Source organism: Plodia interpunctella, chromosome 11, assembly GCF_027563975.2.
Source record: "Plodia interpunctella isolate USDA-ARS_2022_Savannah chromosome 11, ilPloInte3.2, whole genome shotgun sequence".
Classification (NCBI taxonomy): domain Eukaryota; kingdom Metazoa; phylum Arthropoda; class Insecta; order Lepidoptera; family Pyralidae; genus Plodia; species Plodia interpunctella.
Genome location: NC_071304.1, coordinates 7816697 through 7837872, shown reverse-complemented (window position 1 = coordinate 7837872; position 21176 = coordinate 7816697). Strand labels below are relative to the sequence as shown.

Genomic DNA, 21176 nt, shown 5'->3' with positions numbered 1-21176 from the left:
TGAAACCTGGTGCCTATATAGTCTATGTATAAAAATATTTCAACAGAATCGATAGAATTAAACAGATTAAACCAAATGCCATAGGCTAAACGATATACATACAACTTTTCCTAAATCTCGATGCATCTGTCTCTAGACAGATCTAGTCTCTAGACAGACTAGATATTTAGGAAAACTTACATACCTATTAAATTAAATATTCGAAACAAAAACAAGTTCCAAGTGTAAAAATGAATAGTGAGTTATCCGTCACTTGTCTAAATAAATTATAACTATTCAAAGCTTCAACTCGCATGACAACTAAAAACATTTTTTGAAAACGACTTTTTAAACATTGGTGCTTAATGTAAAAACATGCATAAGTAGTTAGTCGGCAATTTAGAACTAGTATAAGGGGACTTTTCTCATACCTATATGTCGTTTTGTAAAGCCAATGAAGCAAAGAGTGGCCTCACAATAGAATATAGCAAGAGCGAGCCCTCCCTCAGTGCGTCCGCCATTGCGTGCGAGAGACGACGCGTTTCCCGCGCTAATCATAACCATAGACTAAACGGATATACTTTTCCCGAATTATCCCGCGAAAAGGTAATGTGTGAATAAAAATAATAAAATTAAAAAGTGTAGTGATGTGCTACAGTTTTATTTTCCTAATACCTAAACCCAAAGGTTAAAGTGATCTAGTGCTACAAAGTACATTGGGTACGCAAGTAGTACCGCTACTTTTGTTATTGTTTGTTTTGGATTGTAACCTAACCTCTCGTAAACGTAGTTTTGTAACAATTTTCGGTTTCAATTTACTTTTCTCACCTATTATTTTCAAGTCAATAAAAGTAAATTAATATAAACATACAACAAAAGCAGTTGAATTAACGATTCTTCATATATGTAAGAAAATATTATCAGAGTCATTTGACGTGAGAATCGCACTTACCTTTATGTTAGCGAGTTGCGTATTTATGTATTGTGGAACAGGTTTATGTTTTGTCTTGGGATGGGATCCAAATGGGGCACTGGGTGAACATGTTAACTGGTGTTTATCCAAGTGTTGTTACGCGCTATTACTTACTTACCTGTCCCTGGCTCCATTTCATTTAGAATAGACCTGGATGTAATTTCTGCTGAAGTTAAGTCAATATGGCGTCTCAATAGTGGTGCTTATTTACAAGCAAAAGAACTACTATTGAGATGCGATATGCAATATTTCCCTCCAGCTCAAGATGGGTTGGTGGCTCTACCTGACGCTGGTAGTGGCGGCTGCGCACGCGCAGGAGACGTGTCTCTCAGTCAATGAGAACCCCTATCTCCTTTTTGGCTCCAAGACTGCCTATCTCTTCGCCAACAACAATGTCCCGGTGAATAGGATTCACGATGTGCCCGGTAAGTACCATAAAATAATATCAGAAAAGTACATATGTCAGAAGAAAATTCACCAATTTTCACATTTCTCCCATATAGGTAATATATAGAAAATTGGTTTGAACGAGATATAGTCAATAGATAATATACGTACAGGATAACAGTGTTTTTTAAATTATCGCGCTACGGTTTCGATCACGGGGGCTGCAAAGTTGTTGAAACGTCAGCAACGTTAAATAAATAATTTTAAAAAAATCGTGATAAGTCCTGTTAATCAGGGTTTGATTATGAAATAAACAGGTACCTACCTAACCAAAGAAATCTATAGCAAAATATGGCAAAAAAGTTTTGCTCTCCCATATTTAAATCAGTTAATTAGATAATCGGGCTTTGTATGTGAAGTCGAAAATCGAAATGCTTTTTTTCACAACAATTTTTATTTAGATGTTGTTATATTCCAGTACGGAGAATATTGACAAAATTTGACTGGTGCCAAACCAACGCTGTATTCACATCACAATTTCAAATAGAGTCTGTGGCCACTTTTTGACATTACTATAATTAACTACCTAGGTATATTTTTTATTTAGTTTTTTATGTTGGTATGAACATTGTCTTTACTTAAACTGAGTGAAAGAATTAATAACTATATAAGTACATTGTTCTATGGTGTCATTGTGTCAGCGTAAAATAAGTTTAATTTGCTTGTTTACATAATTTTATACGATCGAGTTTTTTTATTAAATTTCCGTGTTTTAACTAGAGCTTCCTGCGTTTGCTCAAATAGATACAACAATGACCTACACTGTCAGCTATTACAGTTGTTATAAAAGATGAAATTGTCTGTAAAAGCTTTTTAGATCACCAGGAAAACAAAAATGTGTAAACTGACCACAAAATCTGATTTTTTTTAGTATTCGTTTATCGTTAGGGTTTCGTAACTCAAAAAGGATATAGGTATACACAATTGAGTCACCTCAATTTGTCCGTCTGAGTTAAGACTGTTTTTCTCGAAAGTAAGAATTTTATGCATGTTTGTTACTCAATCACGACAAATCTAGAGGTAGAATGAAGATGTAGGTACTACTTGTTCATATAGGGAATTTTTATCCCAGGCCTTGGGTTACAGCGAGTAGTTAGATAAATAAAACAAATTTTTTATTAGTATGTTTATACATTTTTGTAATTTTACCTATATAAAATGTACTTACATACATAGGTAGGTACGTTTTACGAATAACGTAAAAAAAATCAAAATGGCGGATAATTTTATGGATGTCACAATTTGGAGCGTGTCCAGCGGTTCAGCGCATAATATATTGGTCATCAGCTAAGCTACAAATAATGGCGAAGGTCTGTCTTTAAATTTAAACGTACCGTTATTATGTCGGATTATGTGTTCGTCTGTTTTTTCATATCATAAAAATCCGTCTGGGGTCAATCAACAATTTTTGTGTCAACAGCCGTCAATTGCCATCACAAAAGTCTCTAATAGCCATTTCTACGTACACACCTAGCTTAGTAACATCATCAATTGGGCACACTCGTCTCATTTTACGTACATACATACGGTAATAGGTCTTTAAAAGTACAATTTTATTAATTTATTTTATTTCTAAGCGAAAATTTTAAAAATAATTTAACAGATTATTCCACACTCAATTAAGAATTTTATAAGGCAGTACAGATGAGAGTGAGGTATCCATGCAGACGACATTGTACCAAGGTTTAGCACCGGACTTATGTTGCCAGTTCTTGTTAATTTAAAACAAACTAGTTTAAATTTTAACCCTAATTCACCAAAACTAACATTTATAATTAAAGCTGGCAAACTAAACGACCTAACAACTGGAACGGGCCTTGTGTTTATATATTGCATCATTTTACTGTCTCAAATAAATATATTTATGATTTAAACTTCAAAATTAAACGGAATGAATGGTTTTGGAATGGTGAAATGGCCAAAAATAAACGGTTTTGATGAAGACCTGATTATTTAAACCTGATAATACCATGTTTATTTTAATGATATTGTACTTTATATGCTAGAGTTTAGTTACTTAAAATCCACTAAGCTAATTGACTATTAAGTCCTATGAATTCATAACAATAGATTTCTCAATTACACAAGCGCGAGACGACACGACGTGATTTTTATCTTCATGCAGAGGAACCATTCAAACTTATAACTAATAGTCTCTAAACTAGGAGCGTATATTCTCTTATGAATGAACCGTTTCATTGTCAAGAACTAGTATAATGTCCCCAGAAATAAATTTAAGTGGCACACATACATTTACATAAGGCCTTGTCGCCAATTCAATTTACCAATCGGCTCCGTGTTGGTCTGACCTATATTAGAATTTTCTCACATGAGATCACACCCCTATTTATTTATTCTGCGACAAGGCCTCGAGGGCGGTATTAATGACATAAATCTCTACTTTATTTACAGACTACGTTACCTATTTCAGTACTAGTAATTCACCCCGACTATGTATATATAAAAATACCTATTATTACTTACTCGCGACACTGCCCGGCTTCATTCGATCTAATAGGTTGTTTGTAAACCTTCGTCGATAAATTGTCTAAATAACAGTGAAAACTGCATCAAGACCCGTTGCGCGGTTTAAAAGAAAGCTTAAAAACAAACAGACGCTGAGGGCGACTTTGTTTTATAGTTATTAAACCATCACAATGCAATCAACATCACTAAATGGAGGTAAACTATCGACGCGTAAAATAGTTTGTGCATAAAAGTGTTGTCTGGCTATAAACCAACAAAAATGCGGCAACATAACAACATTGCAATAACCTAGAAAAAAAAACATATATTATTGTGTAGTGTCCCATTTCTGAACGAATTTGCAAATTGCTATTATTATGATAATGCAAATTGCCTATATTGCAAATTTTGTCGGTTGTTGGACCACAAACATGTAACAAGGTAGGTACCTACCTACCTAGTTATGTAGGTACTTTACATACATCGAACAGAATAGACCTAGTCTAGAAACGCAGTGAGCCGGCTATGATTGAAGTTTGTCTGTTCAGATTCAATTTCATCTCGGCTAGATTTGTATTTTCTAAGCCAATAGGTAACTGATCTACATACAGGTTAGGTATATTGATAGTACGACTGCGAGAGCGCCATAATCGCAGTGCGTTTGGAAACTATATATAAGTGGGCATTTCGCGATAGACATTCACCCTGTAACTGAACATGGACGATATAAGCGATTTTAGGCAGGTAATTGCCGTACTTTATCTTTATTATACTATGGTTCAGTATACGAGCAGTATTGCTTATCGATGCCATCTATTATAGACGTAATCAAATAAACGACACACCCAACTGTCGTCGCTCAAGATGAAGCAATAATATCTAAGTAATCATACTGTGATGAATGAGAAACTTACTGTTTAAAAACGCATTAGGAAACTAAATACTTCTGATGAAAAGTAATATTGACACGTCAAACAGAGGCGAATTTAAAAGGCGCGGTTCCATTTCTTTCAGGTGGGGGTATTCCTTTAGTGCCCCATTGCTCAGTACGGCACAGACTGTACGACATTTAGTGTAAAGTAAAAGTATTGTGTGTATGGCACCTAACATTTATAACAAAATATCTTACTATAAAGATTTAAAAAGCATAAAATTCGTTAGTGATCGATGGATGTTTTTATAACTTCATTTAATATCTTCATAATTTAATACATCTATGTATAACTTAAACGATTTTTTAATCGATAAACTCAGATAAAATTAGGTAAATGAATATATTGTAAATAGTATCGATAGGTGTACTTAATAAGTTGTGTTACTTCTACCTGACTTGACTTTGGACACTCAAATTATTTACGTCAGCTTTTCTTAGATAAATGGTAAACAATTATTTTATACAGGCAGTTCTCAATAAGTAGGTACATCTACTGTTAATATAGTAACTACAGTAATAAAGTGTTACGTATATATATTGTTTGCGCACCAGCCTCTGTGGCACATAAAATACAAACTGTGCTGGTACTTCTAAATAAACAAAGATGTTATCGATGATATTTGCAATGTTTTTGCGAAAAAAAAAAACAATAAAGCTGGAAATACAAAGAGAGATTTTGATATTTTTCCAGTAGCTAACAAACTCTAATTTACTTTGGATGTGACCTTTTTTGAGGGTTGGATCCGCGCCTGGAAATCCAATCAGTATCGGAACCATTTAGCACTGACTTGACAAACTGCTAATAGGAGTCGTTTGTCTTCCTGAGGTCACGATTAGTCAGCCAGCCGTGCCGACCTATTTATAGCATAGTTGGAAAACTCCACTATCGTACTTAAAAAGTACTTAAGCTAAATGGCGGCCCGTAAAAGACATGTCAGGTTCCCTTAAACAACTTGAAAAAATCTGAAAACAGTTTTAACTATAACACGAATCACATCGAAAGAAGAACAAATCGATAGGTCCTATGTTCAAATCTTATTCGTGCCACGTGAATATGTAGCTGACTCATGAATGGTAGTTGGTTTCATAGACAACCAAACCACCGCTTGCTTCCTGTACGGAAACTTACACTATTTGATGATTTATCAAACAATGTGTCGAATGCTAATGTATCATGTTTAATTCAAATAATTGAATAAACTACCACTAATACTGCCAAACAAATCATTGCGTGTTTTACATACCGCGTACAATAAATCATAGGTATATAGGAGACGATGCTATTTGCAAAAGAGGTCTAAGATCTGAAAATATCAAAATGAAGGAATATTGTAACTAGTATTTGCGAACCAATGCTTTTAGTAAGCAGTCACTCCACCTGCCTAATTGAAGCAGCATGAGGTCACCATCTATCGTATTTATGGAACCTATTAATAGTGATCCACAGTGACCACGGTACATATTTTACGACCTTCGCATTAGCGCGCTACATCCGCCATTGAATGATCGCGTATGGGGTTTTAATTAAAACAGTCTTACAATGTACGCCTGTTCTCGCCTCATTTTAAGTTACCATAAATCTGTTAAACCACGACTGAGAGGTACATCTAGATATTTTTGACGTACCTAACTCATGGTCTTAAAGGCTTGGTATAATCCAAAGGTAGGGAGTCCATAATACTCCGATATTATGATCTAACTTGGACTTGAGCGCTCCACCTCAGACCAGTGATTACTATATGGCTCTAAAGAAAACTTGTACTGACCCTGACTTGGCCCTTGACTTAGCGTAGAATAGTTACTTCTGACAGCATAATTATATTTTTTGTGATTAATTTGTTTACCAGATTACTAATTTCTAGGACAATTTTTCTTGTGTGATAGTCAATTAAGTCGTCTTTTCAACATGATTTTCATACGAACTTTCATCCCCTATTCTAGGCATTTGGGGGTTGATTTTTGAAAAACAAAGTAGCCTATGTTCGGACGGAGGTCTCCAACTACATGTATGCCAAATTTCATTAAAATAGATCCAGCGGTTTAGCCGTAAAAACGGAACAGACAGACTTTCGCATTTATACGGTAAATATTAGTACCACCTGTCCCTTGCTTCAATATCAATGGTCCAATTATGTAACGCCATGGATAGTGCATGGAATGTATGTCACACGTGCACGATCTATTTTTGTATAGGTATATGTATATTATAAGCGATGACCGCACGGATGCTGGTTACATCTGTCGAGATTAACTCCGTGCCGTACACCTAGATACTAAAACTGTAGCTTTTATAAACAGTCGTCACATCACACAACTAGAGAAAATGGAAACGTCGATGTTTTCATCAATAAAACTGTCATTCAACGGATTACCGTTGAATGACAGACGACTATTAAGTCGCAACGCACCTTGACGACAACTTGAGAAACATAATTTTTTGCAGCTTATGTATGTACTTATATGATGATTGGTAGTGAATTTTAATATTCTGAATGATAAGCTTCTATGCTGGTCTAGGACTGTTGCCATAGAAAAACATGTACAATTGTACATCAAATGCTTGTCATCCCGTAAAGATTTTAAAAGTCAGTTATGGGAAAGGCCTTTTAGAGATTGTTCTCATGGACGATGGGGTGGGTTTCATTCATTAAAATAAAATAAAATAATTTCGGTATTCCATCGTTTCAGGATGTCAGCCAATAGCTTTCTGGCTCGCGTACCGTCACGGAGCGAGCAACCCAACTGAATCAGAAATACCTGAGCTGAAGAAGCTGTCCGATTTCAAAAACAATATCCTGAATAACTACAGGAGTGGAAACTTTAGGAATACTAACGTAAGTCGAGGCTTTTCTTGGGAGAAAATCCTCTGTTGGACCTTGACTAAGTGCCAACTATTATGTGCGTAACGCACAAAATTTTTATATGGAATTTTTGTTCGCGGATACACTTACAGAAGGCTTTACTATTATTGTCTAGAATGTCTACTGAATTAAAACAAATAATTTCGTTAAAAAGTTGAAATTGGAGATCATGGTAATCAAATGACGGAAAGCGTACTAAATCTCGTTAGATGTGTAGATTAAGGAACTAGATTATTGATTTTATGATAGCTAAAATCTACTTCACATTTTTCGAAAATGGACTTTTCAAACAACTCCTCAACTTTCATACAACAACTTCTTCTTCCTATATCCAGCTGCATTATTACAGTCTATGAATTGTCATATTGATCCTTAATACTTATATCTATTATATCTATATTATACACATTTTTTACCATTCTCTGATTTTGTCAACTACTCTATTTAAATAGTAAATATTAAGGTATTAAGATTTAATCCACCATTAATATAGTTGACATCGTAAGTAACTTTATTTTTTATTTCCAGCAACGCATTTGCGCATCGGACGTAAACCTGATCAGTCAATGGGAGTGGAATTCGCGAATCAACTCCACTTTCGCGGGGAACCTCACGAGTGAAGGGTACATGACCACGCAGCAGCAGGCGCAGTCCTGGAAACAGAGATACCCTGGACTATTGACTGACAACCCACACGATTACCTGGTGAGCCGTTTTCCTGACCTATTGATATTGTTAAAGCAGGAACACTGTAAATAACAACGTAAAAACGATAAACGGTAGAACCTGATGTTCCTGAGACCACTTCATCCACACACCACAGCACGCAGATAGCACACGGTGTAAGAAGCTAGAGAATTCTGGCCAAGGACGGAAACGTATTGAAAATGTTTTATGACCAGGCCAAAGCCCACCAGCAGCTGTAGAGCTTTAAATGTTTTTGAAAGCTAAGGACCTTCCACAGGATTCATTGGATTTCTTTTACGCTAGTTTTCAAACCTCTCCTGATATAATTCGCCCATCTGCTGATCGCTCCAACATTTTTTTTTCCCTATTCAAACCTTTATTCAACCTGCCATCACTCTGACATGCCAACAGGTTTATACCTAGGTTATTACCAATTAAAAACCTAAGAGCCTCAGAGCCTAATATGGCAGACCACACGAAAGTTGATGATACTTTTGAACCTACTTATTGCGTAAAATGCCGATGTGCATAAAGTGCTTTAAGATTTATATTGAAAACTATAACATTACTCATTGTAAGGAATGTAATACAGATATGTGGTACTTTTAGGTACGGCTATTATGTTAGTAGCAACTACTGTATGAATAAATTCGTCACACACACCTGTATAAAATTGCGTGACGTGATTCATAATGAAAAGAATACTTGTAAAACAAACTCGCTTTATTTTAGAACTTCACACACTCATTTCTTTACTCGCCAGTTCTCGCGTCTTGGCTCTGTCTACCTCGTAAAAGATAGTAATGTCGTTATACTTAGTTATGTATCTTCGTGTGAATATGAAAATAAAGAAAGAAAACTGTTTAGTTATTTGTTTATTAATTGCGTATTCTTTTACAGATAAAATATGTGGACGACGAGATTTCCGGGTCAACATTCAGGGCCTTCACAGAAGGAATCTTCAGGACTCAGGCCGAAAATTATGACTTTCCCAAAGAAATGAATGAAAAGAAATTGAAGGTAAAAAAGCCTCAAACTTTTCATTAAATCTTGCTAAATACATCAATCGTTGAAGACAAAATGGCCCAATTAAAAATTGGGATTTAACCTAAAGAGTCTATACGATAGTTTAACTATCAAGTTTGACAATTCAATTCGTATTTTATTTGCAGCCCTACAAATCGTGTGAAAAATGGAAAAATGAGGTTGAAGACAACAACGATACACTCACGCAAAAACGCATCTTCCAGTCCAAACAAGAATTTAGAGAGGTATGTAGTACCACACATTATAGGTATAATACTTCCAGTACTAGTAGATTGATCTTGAAGATGCCAACATTCAGCACTTAGGCTATAAAGAAAAAATGGAACGCTATATCATCTTCATCTTCAGCAATTTAATGCCCGCACCCGTGCGTATATCATCTTATTAGACGTTTATATTTTAAAATCAATTTTGCAGATGATAACAAACGTGTCTCTCCGCCTGGGCTTCAACTACGACATTCACCCGACGCTGGTGTACAATATGTACCAGATGTGTCGCTACAATAAGGCTTGGGATATCTCCTCAGTTTCCCCTTGGTGTTCTGTGAGTTTTTTTTTACGATCTCAACGGCGAAGTCGTCACCACGCACACTATCTTGCGGTCTGCGTGGCGATTCACTGGACTTAATAAAAGGCGGCACGCGATGAGGTGCAAAAGTTATTAACGCTCTGTCTCACTTTATCTCTTATATTTCTAGTACGGGTTTCTCTTGTATGAGTGAAATGCAAGATATGACGATAATACTTTTCTTTGTCTACGACATCTCGGCCTATACACATAAATATTCATGGCAAATTATATCATGAAGAACTCCCTTGCGGCATACCTTTTCACCGTTTTTTACGCTACTTAGATTCATTGTTATATTCTTCGTAAGATACCAATATTGTAGACCTACCTACTTAAGACATACCTATTAATGAAAATTAACATAATAACTAGTAATTACTTTTAATTCAAAAGAAACATTGTCCTCGCAGCTCACGACAACCATCACCATGTGGGCGCGACTATTGAAGTATAAAATTGATTGAAGTTAATTAAAACTCTCATCAGATATACTTCTATTGTTCCAAATGACTCATGGGGGATAGAATGTTATGTCTCTAGCTGTTGCCTGCGGCTCCACCTGCGATAGGCTGTGTTTGAAATCGTGTCATTATTTAAGTATTGTATTCTGAATTTCATCAAAATGGGAAAGCATGATATACAGAATTTATTATATTAGATTGATAACATGCATTTTTTTGTGCAAATGAAGTTGAAGGAGTTGAAGTAAAACGAAATAGGAATTCACAACGAAACGTGTTTCGCCGAAAATGTTATTCAGTTTCAAACTATTAGTAAAGAAACTGGATATTCTTAATTATGCCAGTATTTCGTGCAATATCACTATCTCTTTCTCAATATCACGACGAAAGAGATAGCAGATATATTCTATAATAAGATAAAAGAATCGGACGATTGGAATGGTATACCTACCGTCCTTTGATAAAAGTACCTAGTAAGCAAGAAATAAAGAAAAACTTTTGTTATTGTTTGTTTATTCCTCTGTTACACTATGAGTACTTAACGGAGTTAAAATTCATCTTTGTCAATGTGATTGAGGAAAAAATCTAAATATTCAGGTATTCACTCGCGAAGATCTGAAGCGATACGAGTACGCTGAAGACCTGGAGACGTTCTACAAATACGGCTACGCTTCAGATCTGAGCCCTAAAGTCGGCTGCTCAATGCTCAACGACATGGTTGCCTTCCTCACTAAACATGCTGAACACGGTTAGTCACCATTTTAGCTACAGTCGAGGGCAGATAAACCTGACTTTAGGACCGCCCACCTTGGTATAAGATAATTATAGTTTAATAATATTATAGATAGTTAATCGAACCAACAGGAAAAAATAAGCCTATTACAAGCTTTTATTTAATCACCTGTTCCAATATTTGCTTGTTTGTCTGTAGATAGCTCCTACTTCCAGATGTCCTACTGAATTGAAATTTCCTACGTCGCTTCAGTTTCCATGATTAGGTATTATGATAAGCATGACTGATGGTGCACCCAGGATCGGCTCCCAACGATGGAACTCCTCAATGGTATACAGCACGGACATAGGTTTCTTGTCAGGCGTTAAATGCCACAAGATGTCTCTGATGATAATAAAAGCTTGTGGCAAAAATTACCTTTTTGTAAAAAGACTTGTGTTAACTTGAAACTTCCCATAAAGTATCCTCCCAAGGTATTATATTACCAAATCGCACTTACTTACGTATTTTGTAATACTCTGTATAACAAAAATAGATATAAGTCGTACCTTTTTGTACTTAGTAGAATTATTGTATGTTTTATATTTACACTATTATATGTATGTAGGTACATAAATAAATATAGATAAACTTTCCCAGAGCAACCCCAACAGCCCAAAGCGCAGATCCAACTGACCGATTCAGAAATGCTGCTAATGCTTCTCCGCACCATGGGCACGAACCAGGACCCCGCGCCGCTGACCGGCGACAACTACCACACGAACACAGCGCAGAACAGAAAGTGGTCGACCTCTCTGTTGGCGCCATATAACGCTAACTTCGCAGCTGTTCTTTACAAGTGAGTTTTTCCAGGTTCGATTCACAGCGCGGGTAAATATTCGTACCTGTGATCTGTCTGTTTGTCATTTCTGTCTTTATGGTGGCCATCGGACTCGCGATACAACTTAAGTTTCTTTATGTTCGTTGAGTCTTTTCTATTAATTTATTGTGTTCTGAAGCAGATGCAGATAAAACTCAACCTGTCCGGTCCCGAGGCCTTGCCATATGGCATCTATTGTTAACTTTATATGGTTGTGCAATCTATTTGAAGCAAGTAGATAAAATACCACGTTCAGTCAAGTTTATCTGCCCTCGACTGTACATGGAAAGGGGTTGTTTGAGAGAATATAATTAATTTAAAATCAGAGTCATGTTTTACCGTAGTCCACCATTTGCCATGCAATTATGAAAAAAAAACGTGATACTTGTACACTTTTCGTCCAGCAGGCGGAAAACTTAATACATAGCCTCTTGCTTGTGGTTTTTTTTCTCGCGATCGGTGATGATTATAATATTTTTTTTATAAATAAATATATCTTACGTTTTCTTTAAATCCAGGTGCACATCAAACGGCAACTTCCAAATCAAAGACAGGTACCAAGTGTTATTCCTACATAACGAAAAGCCGGTGGTCCTAGAAGGTTGCCGCGTGGGGCTCTGTGATTGGTCGCTTGTCATCCAGCGGTTCGGGGAGCTGGCCAATAAGTGCGATCTACAGTTCTGTAATGGCGCGAAATCAGTCCAGTCCTGGGGAATCGTGGCGCTTGTAACTTTAGTTCTGTTGAAGGTTGCGTTATAAAGTGGAGGAATTACTATTGTGAGGCTATGAAGATTATTTCTTGTAAAGACAATTATCATGATAACGACTTATTCAATGTTGCATCTTTCAATGCTTTCTGGGTCATATAATAACAAAGCTTTTTTGCTTTATAATTTATCGAGGATCAGAATCTCGTTTCGACGGCATCTACCGTCAGTAGGATATTGTCAAGATATTTTTTTAATATTAAATTATTGTACATTTTTGCCACTAAACACTATAGCCCAATTCTCATTTAACTTTGGTATAAAATTTTTACCCACATGTTGGCATATTTTATAAATCCTCACAATAGGTAGTTGAAACATGGGTGTAATTAATTTTAAATATGTTTTCATAGTGAGAATATTTATATTCATCAAAATCAAGCCAAAAGGTATCAACTCTTCAAGTCATAGTGCTTATTGTTACATACCTGCATAATTTTGTCACGACGTCTTTAAATTACGATGTCAAACAAAATGTAACATTACTTGTATAGTCATAGAACATATTTTCGAAATCATGCGGGTTTAGGCAAAAGTCCAGTACTTAAAACAGCATGTCTGGCACATGCTTTAACTAATCATACTTAATGTTATAATTAGTTATAATAATAGCTATTGGTGTGAACATCATTAATAAAGTACATCACTTTTAATCATCATTTCACTTCAATCACAGAATATCCAAATTAATTGCGTAAAAAAAATATTTTTTTACTCTTTTTCATATAATATTTTTACCACGAGCATTTATTATTACTTAATATACCTAATTAGATTTAATCACATTTTTAAATCAGGAAATAGGGACATAGAGAAATATTTGATTTTTATTATTATTTTTAAGTAATATTCACTTGTTTTGTTTTATAAAATAATATTTGTTAAAATAATGTGGTGCTCGGTTATGTATTAATATCAGCATTTATTTTTATGTGCCATATATTGGCAATATTATTTTATTTATTTCAATATATTTTTAATTAATTTTAAGTACAGTCTATTTCTTTTTTGATAACCTTAACTAGTTATGTCTAAAAGCGAAGAAATATTTTTATGCTTTCACTGTACTTACTATAAAACAGTTTAAAATACATTTCATAAGTACCTATTGTTTAAATAGTAACTTAGTATAAATAACACACATTTACATGTTAGATGAATTAGTAGGTCCTGCGACCTCCCAAAGACACTAAACATTATGATCTTATTTTAGAGTACCTATAGCAGTTAATTCATAATAATTTACTAGAAGCTATATACCTAATTGTTGATGTAACTAAATATACTAAATGTTTTGCAGTGTTGACGTTTCATTATTCTATAGTTGTTGTAACTCGCACCAAATAGAATTTGTAGCGAATAAATTGTTTTATTATGTAGTTGTATTGTTTTATTCCTAAACCCAGTTCAACGTTTCATATTTTTATACATCAATGATAACTCATCGCTGAATAATTGAAGGCGGAAAATCTATTACTAAATCGCTCTGTCCCAAAAGGTTACAATTATCAGGAGCATTAAAATATGCTTTTTGGGACTAGGTTTTATAATTTTAATCATATTTTTATCAGCGTTTGAAGGATAATAAGGATAAGCCTTTTCTGCGTATTGTCCTTTTTCCGCCAAAATTAGAATTCATTCGATAATGTAAAGTAATATTTTGGGGCCAAGTTTAAAGTTTAAGGAAAAGCAAGGCGTGGAATCAAAATTGTATTAATATTGGAAGGTTTATTTCCTTTACAAAATTAACAACTTATAACTTAAATCACATAGTGTCATACACATTTTTTGCTAAAGACATATCATAGGAATATTACGAAGCGTAAATGCATTAACATCATGATAGGTAAATTTTCAATATATATTCTAAATAATACAGATAAATATTAATATCGTTTTGAAGGGTATAAAAGGCATTTGATTTACCTTGTTATATTCAGAAATAAACTTAACCTCAAAGAGGCTTTTTATGATTAGATGAGTCACAATATTCCTACAACATTGGTTTATTTACACAACATGCATATTATACAAATCACGTAGGAGCTACGAGTACTACTTATATATAAAATTGTAAAATTCAGTCGACGACTTCATACAACAGGTTAGTTCGCTTTAGAATAAAAAACAATAATAAAATTGTTAAATTTCGAAACATAATACAATTACATAGAAAACAGACACTGAAACATAAGAACATGTGATAAGTTAATTTTTACGCAGACAATAAATTAAATATAAACATTATGTTTTAATTAAAATAATGACAATGTCCAAAAACTATGTGTATATTGAATTTGTAAAGCATCCAACCTTTCACTATATATGATTAAATATGTAACTTCATAGGTTCAGTGACGAGAAAATCTACTTTCCAACGTCAAACTGTAAATATTATGTCGAACAACAAATACAAAAAGATTTGTGCCCTTTAGTCTTCTATACAGAAGACTGGAGAGCAAAAAACTCGTTTCTATAGTAGATATCCAATTATTTGATGGTAATTGTGATCCCATTCATGCTCACACCATGTAACCTAACCGCACATAGATACAACAAATCGGCCGATAAGCAAGCATTATTTCACGAAAGTGATTTGATGTATCTATGTGCGGTTAAACCGTACACACCATTACCGTGTGTCTGAAGCCCACTTGCATGCCTGATAGAGGAACAAATTTATGTGACCAATTTATGTACCGGTGATGTGCAGACCAATTAAGTTACAAACCAGATCACCATGGACGAGAGAATTGTGGAGGACTTACCCTTGACCTGTCAATCCTACGTGGATGTGGGCGTCACTACTGTTGAAAAAATTCTTAATGACTTTTGTAAGATTCCTTTGGTCACCAGGTTATAGTAACGCAGACTTGCTAGCGTATTGCGCACGCGCCACACTTAATTAATATATATTCTACATTGACAAACCTATGGTTCTCGAGTTTATGTCGTAAACATTCAATCTGGCCCAAGGGAGCGTTGCGACTAAGTCTAAAATTTGATAACCTAACTATCTCAACACAGTTAAGAGCCGTCCTGCGCACTGCTAGAACTTATATTGCGAGTCCGTTTGCCACTGCCCGTTGCAGATTTATTCTTATGTCTTTTCACACCACTGTCATCTTCACTAACACTGTTACACCTCGGTTTGGGGCTCATCATAGTGTCTGAGCTGATGGATTCTCGTTGGGACTTCTTGCGTTGCCGTTTGGGAATATTTTCTCCGATAAGCATTTCGTTGAAGAGTCGTTGTCTGGCTTCCCAATAGAGGTTTTGCCGTTGCATGACGTCAGGGTACTTCGCTTCGAAGGCCAGGTCTGGTGGTAGGAGGAGTTCCCAACCGGAAGGAGGGTTGTACTTGGCAACAGAGGTTAGAATTTCTGTCACTTCTTGAGGCGGGAGACGCACAGCTGCGGCGACCTTCCGCCGGTCCACGTACGGATGTTGAGTGAACAGGTATAGCTGAAAATAAATATGTTGTTATGATTGGTAAAAGTACGTAATATTGTTTTTTTTATATCTTAAATCGTAATGAACATACATTCAAAAATTACTGGACCTTTTTTGTTTTTTAGGGTTCCGTACAAAAAATCAAAAAACAGAATCTAATTACTCGTGCGTCGGTCTGTCCGTCCGTCTGTCACAGTCAATTTGCTTCGAATCTAATGAACCAAGGTGAAATTTGGTTAGATGGCGATTTGTAAGACTATGACTTAAACACATACGTGCAGAGTGAATATTATTTTTTTTTCAAAAAAGGGTGAAATTCGGTGGCTAAATTAGAAAATCCCATTACTTATTAACGAATTTGAGAAAAACTGGATAGATAGCGCTAGTTGTTTTAAATTTGCACGCTGTTATCTTTCTGCATGATTCGAGCAAAATCGATAAAGATAGCGCAAGTTTGAAAAAAAAATTAGTATTAGAATTCTATAAATTGCACGTAATCCACTTCGATTACAACATCTCGCACGCGACCGGTTATTTTAACCCCAGACGCAAAAAGAGGGGTGTTATAAATTTAAGGTGTCTGTATTGTAGCTCCCAAACTGATGAACCGATTTTCGTTTAGTTTTTTTTGTGTCATAGATAATTTTATCCCGAGTGTACTTAGCCATGTTTAATAAAAATCGGTTTAGCCGTTCAAAAGTTGTAGCGAAATGAATATTGAAAGAAGGGTTATTTTAAAAAATTTGTCTAACAAATAAACTTGTTCTGTGATGTATCAATCATTATATAGTCACCACGTGGTCCCTGGCCGCGCACATGAGCCGCTGCGGCACGCGCGCAGGTCGCGCGAACACGTCCCGCGAGCGCGGCGCCCACACGCCGCGCACGCAGCACGCGGCGCCGCTCAGCGCCGGCACCAGCGCGGCCTCGCTCAGCGCGCCCTCCGCCGTGCGCACCAGCGAACGGAGGTCCGAGAATGTTAGCATTCTCGCTGGAGGACATGATATATGATTCCAGTTTATATTCATCTAATTATATTGTTATTTTTGAAAAAATAATAAAGATTTCAACAAAAAATCTGTTTTCAATAAAAAATCTCTTTTCATCTGATCTTATTATTTTCAAAAATATAATAAAGTTTTTTACAAAAAAGATCTTATTATCGATAGTATTTTTGATGAAAAAATAACGTTTGTAATCTACTGTATGAATCTGTATGTGTTGGCTGCGCGAGCGTCGTCGGCAGCGTCCAAGCGAGATAGCTAGAGTTCACACCGTTTCCATTTAATACTGTTATTTATAGAGTCCCGTAGTTATGACCTCGACATGATCTCTCAATTGAACTAACTGCTAAATAAATCTACTTAAAGATTAGAAAGAGATTGCTTTTTGATATGTTACATATAGGCTATCAGATACTTAAAATAAAATGTCAAAGTAGAGATTCATTGACTCACCGCTGATGAGCAGTTCGCGTATCTGGTCTTGCACGGGGGGCAGCGCGGCGGCGGCGGCGGCGACGTCGGCCTCCGCAGCCGGCGGCGCCGGCGCCAGCGCGCGCACGTACTCCCGCGCGGGCAGCGACAGCGACGAGCCCGCGGTCGTCACTGCACTGAACAGCTTCAGCCGCTCCAACTGACAAGTTCATTCATCACTACATTGTATAAAACAAAGTCGCTTCCCGCTATCTGTACCTATGTATGTTTATATCTTTAAAACTACCCAATTTTGATGTCGATGATAGTGATTCAAGAGGGAGGTTTAGTATGTATATAACATGTATATTGCACCTGTGCCGTTTATTATATGTTATAACTAACTATGCGAACCCAGATGAAATAAGTATATTACCTCTAAGACTATTAATATATGTTCACTGTATTTTTGTTGGTAATGAATATACTCAAAAAACTACTGGACGATTTTGATGAAATTTAACCCAGAGACTTTTAATGCTTCGTCACAGTCAAAGGGCTGGGTCAATTTTTATGAAAATTCGTATTGACACTTTGATTCTGTTACATCTTCGGAATGACATTGGATACTATAATGTTTATTTCACTGATGATTTAAATTATTTGAACATTAAATGGACACTCACTTCAGCTTGGTCTGTATCAGAGTGTCTCCAAATAGTATCGTACCAGGGTTCTCCAGCTACCTTTTGACTTAGGGCTTCATATGACTTCTCCCGGGCCTTCTTGGCTACCTCCGTCTCTTGCCGAGCAAATTTCACTGTTACCTGTACAAATAGCCATGTTATTGCAACATTACTTCAAATGGTCTGATCCACTGTAATATAATATAAAAATGATGTAAATTCGTCCTTCTAATTTTTAATATATACATATATATATATTAAAAATTAGGATACATATACATATATATATATATATATATATATTAAAAATTAGGAGGACGAATTTATATCATTATTATATTATATTACAGTGGATCAGACCATTTGAAGTAAGACCTATATTTGTTAATTGACGTCCTTGGAAAAAAGGCTGCGGTGAAGTTTGTTGCGCCGCTTCTTCGCTACCTACGCTTTGGAAGTCGGCAGTAGACTAAGTAATTTTTTAACGTCGATAAGTGATGTATATCATCCTAAATTGAATAAAGAATTTTGAATTTGAATTTGAACTGAAAATTCGTCAATTTCACCATTCTGGTCGATCAAGGGGATCCTTTATCCTAGCTGATATCATAAATGCGAAAGTATGGATATTATGGATATTTTTTTAGGAATTAATCATTATTAAATTTACAGTCCATTATCACAGGTGCCTAAATGCATTTATATCTTGTGGACATGCATTATGAAAGCTAGATAAGTTTATATTAGAGATCCCTCATGAGGCTGACATAGTCACACAAAGTGCACTGAAGCCTTGTCAAAAATTTAGAGGAAATATAAAAACTTCTCTAACTGATATTATAAATGCGAAAGTGATATTATGGATATTTTTTTAAGAATTATTCATTATTAAATTTACATTGGAATAGTAATGCTGACAAGAGTACAGCTTAAATGATCTTTAAAAAAATACCTGTTGAGCCTCTGGTTCTTTTTCTTCTTCATCAGAATCCTCAGCTTTGTTCTTATCTTGTTTTCGCTTGTCTTGTCTATCATAATACGAATATGACGGCCTCATTTGTATTATACCTAAAATAATATGTTCAACCATATTTAATTTTGTCCCATATACACAGATGTAACGAAAATTGCGAAACAAGGTCAAATAAATTATTATTCACACTTGTATTTGTTGAATTTTATCAATATCAAATTTCTTTCAGTGTTACTTAGCCAATGCTAAGTAACACTGAAAGAAATTTTAATATAGACAGAAATTATTTATAGATGCAAGTGCATGAGAGAAGGGGGATATGGTCCCGGAATACTATTGAATCTGTGGCGTCACAACTGATTATGGAGCTAAGAACACACTTAACTAGTTGAGGTATAAAAGATGCTTAAAAATGTTCACATTTAACTTCATATTCAAAAGAAATTGTTAATTTCTTTTCTAACATAAAATCATTTGATCTGCATTTTTGGCCGTGAGCATCTGCTCACGTATTGGTTATACAATCACACAATGTATCTACATTGTGTGATTTTATAACCAAGATTAGGTTATCTCCCAATTAAACTAACTTATACAATGATTAATTATAAAATCTATACTAGTAATATAAAGAGGTAAGCGTTTGTGAGTTTGTATGTTTGAAGCTGGTAATCTCTGAAACTGCCAAACCGATTTCAAAAATTCTTTCACCATTAGAAAGGTACATTGCTATAGGCTATATTTTATCAAAATTCCAATGAGAGTGAAACCCCAGGCAACATCTAGTAATATGTATAATACATACCTTGTATGGGGGTACAATGCAATTCCTTATCCTGCAAAATGGCCACAGCATAGTGCTGTGTATCTCTGCAGGGTGTGCTACTCTCATACACAATTTTATCCATAATCCCATTTCTGAAATACTGAGACTTGTCCTTTTCCTTAATATGCCATGATGACTCCTATAACAAATTAAATAAAAACTAAATTAGAATTTTAAGAAACCTGCAAAGATACTGGCATCATTGCATCTACTAGTAGAAGAGCTGATGGTTTCTAAACAGTTGAGAGCGCATTTTTCATATTGCTAAGTATACATTTTCCAAACATAGCTAAGAACACTCTCTATCAAAATAGGTTCAGCTGTTTGGTGGCTAGGATGAAATGGACAGACATACAGATACACAGACACATTATAATAAATATAATGTAAAATATAACTAAAAATACCTGATATCCATCAGTGTTAATTGCTATCTGTTCGCCTTTTGAATCGCAGTACTTATCGCTTGAGGTATCTAAGCCGACCTCTAGTCTCACCAACTTGTTTTTAGGCTTGATTGAAGCATTTACTACTTTGACGTCCTTCCAGTCCCTGTTAGCTGGTCTTACCGGATATTGGTATATGTATAAATTTTCTGCCAATGCTTGGGATAAATATACTGGTATCTGTAACATATAACTTACATTAAACGACCTTTAAATTTAGATTTTAAATACAAAAACATAACCTTACATCATTACCACGTTGCATTTAGTGTTATAGTTCAATTATTACCTCTTGAACCACTGGATCATCTTCCTCCATTGTCAATGCGTGTAATTTTCGGTTAAAAGCTATAACATTTTAATTTAATGAATGAAAAGGAAAATCACACATTCCAAAAAACTACCAAAGCCAGACCAATTAGGTAGGTACCTACCTACCACACCAAACCATATAAAAATGACAAATAACTTTTTTTGCAAGACATAAGATAGGTAGTAGGGCTGCACTCAATCGATGAGAAACGATAAAAAATCTATTTTTATTTAAAATAATCGAGGTAGAATGTATTTTTGTTGAATAAACATACTTC

The 21176-nt window shown here is 35.2% G+C and overlaps 2 protein-coding genes across 3 annotated transcripts; one reads left to right on the top strand and one right to left on the bottom strand.

The window, feature by feature from the left end:
- The first annotated feature begins 399 nt into the window (after nt 1–399).
- On the top strand, nt 400–14166 carry LOC128673384 (multiple inositol polyphosphate phosphatase 1-like). Of its 2 annotated transcripts, none has more exons than XM_053751175.1 (10): nt 400–585; nt 1212–1377; nt 7488–7633; nt 8189–8365; nt 9248–9367; nt 9520–9618; nt 9812–9940; nt 11026–11176; nt 11801–11999; nt 12539–14166. In XM_053751175.1, the coding sequence occupies exons 1-10, from the start codon at nt 415–417 to the stop codon at nt 12777–12779; spliced, it is 1599 nt and encodes a 532-aa protein (XP_053607150.1). In that variant the 5' UTR covers nt 400–414; the 3' UTR covers nt 12780–14166. The 2 variants fall into 2 exon arrangements, with proteins under 2 accessions (XP_053607150.1, XP_053607152.1); XM_053751177.1 differs by lacking the exon at nt 400–585 and adding an exon at nt 592–699.
- Nucleotides 14167–14484: 318 nt separating this feature from the next.
- Nucleotides 14485–21049, bottom strand: Polr3E (RNA polymerase III subunit E). Its single transcript, XM_053751178.2, has 8 exons — nt 20876–21049; nt 20548–20766; nt 20120–20279; nt 19294–19409; nt 18342–18482; nt 17698–17875; nt 17035–17231; nt 14485–16252 (listed from the first exon to the last, which is right to left on the bottom strand). The coding sequence occupies exons 1-8, from the start codon at nt 20903–20905 to the stop codon at nt 15815–15817; spliced, it is 1479 nt and encodes a 492-aa protein (XP_053607153.1). The 5' UTR covers nt 20906–21049; the 3' UTR covers nt 14485–15814.
- Nucleotides 21050–21176: the final 127 nt, after the last annotated feature.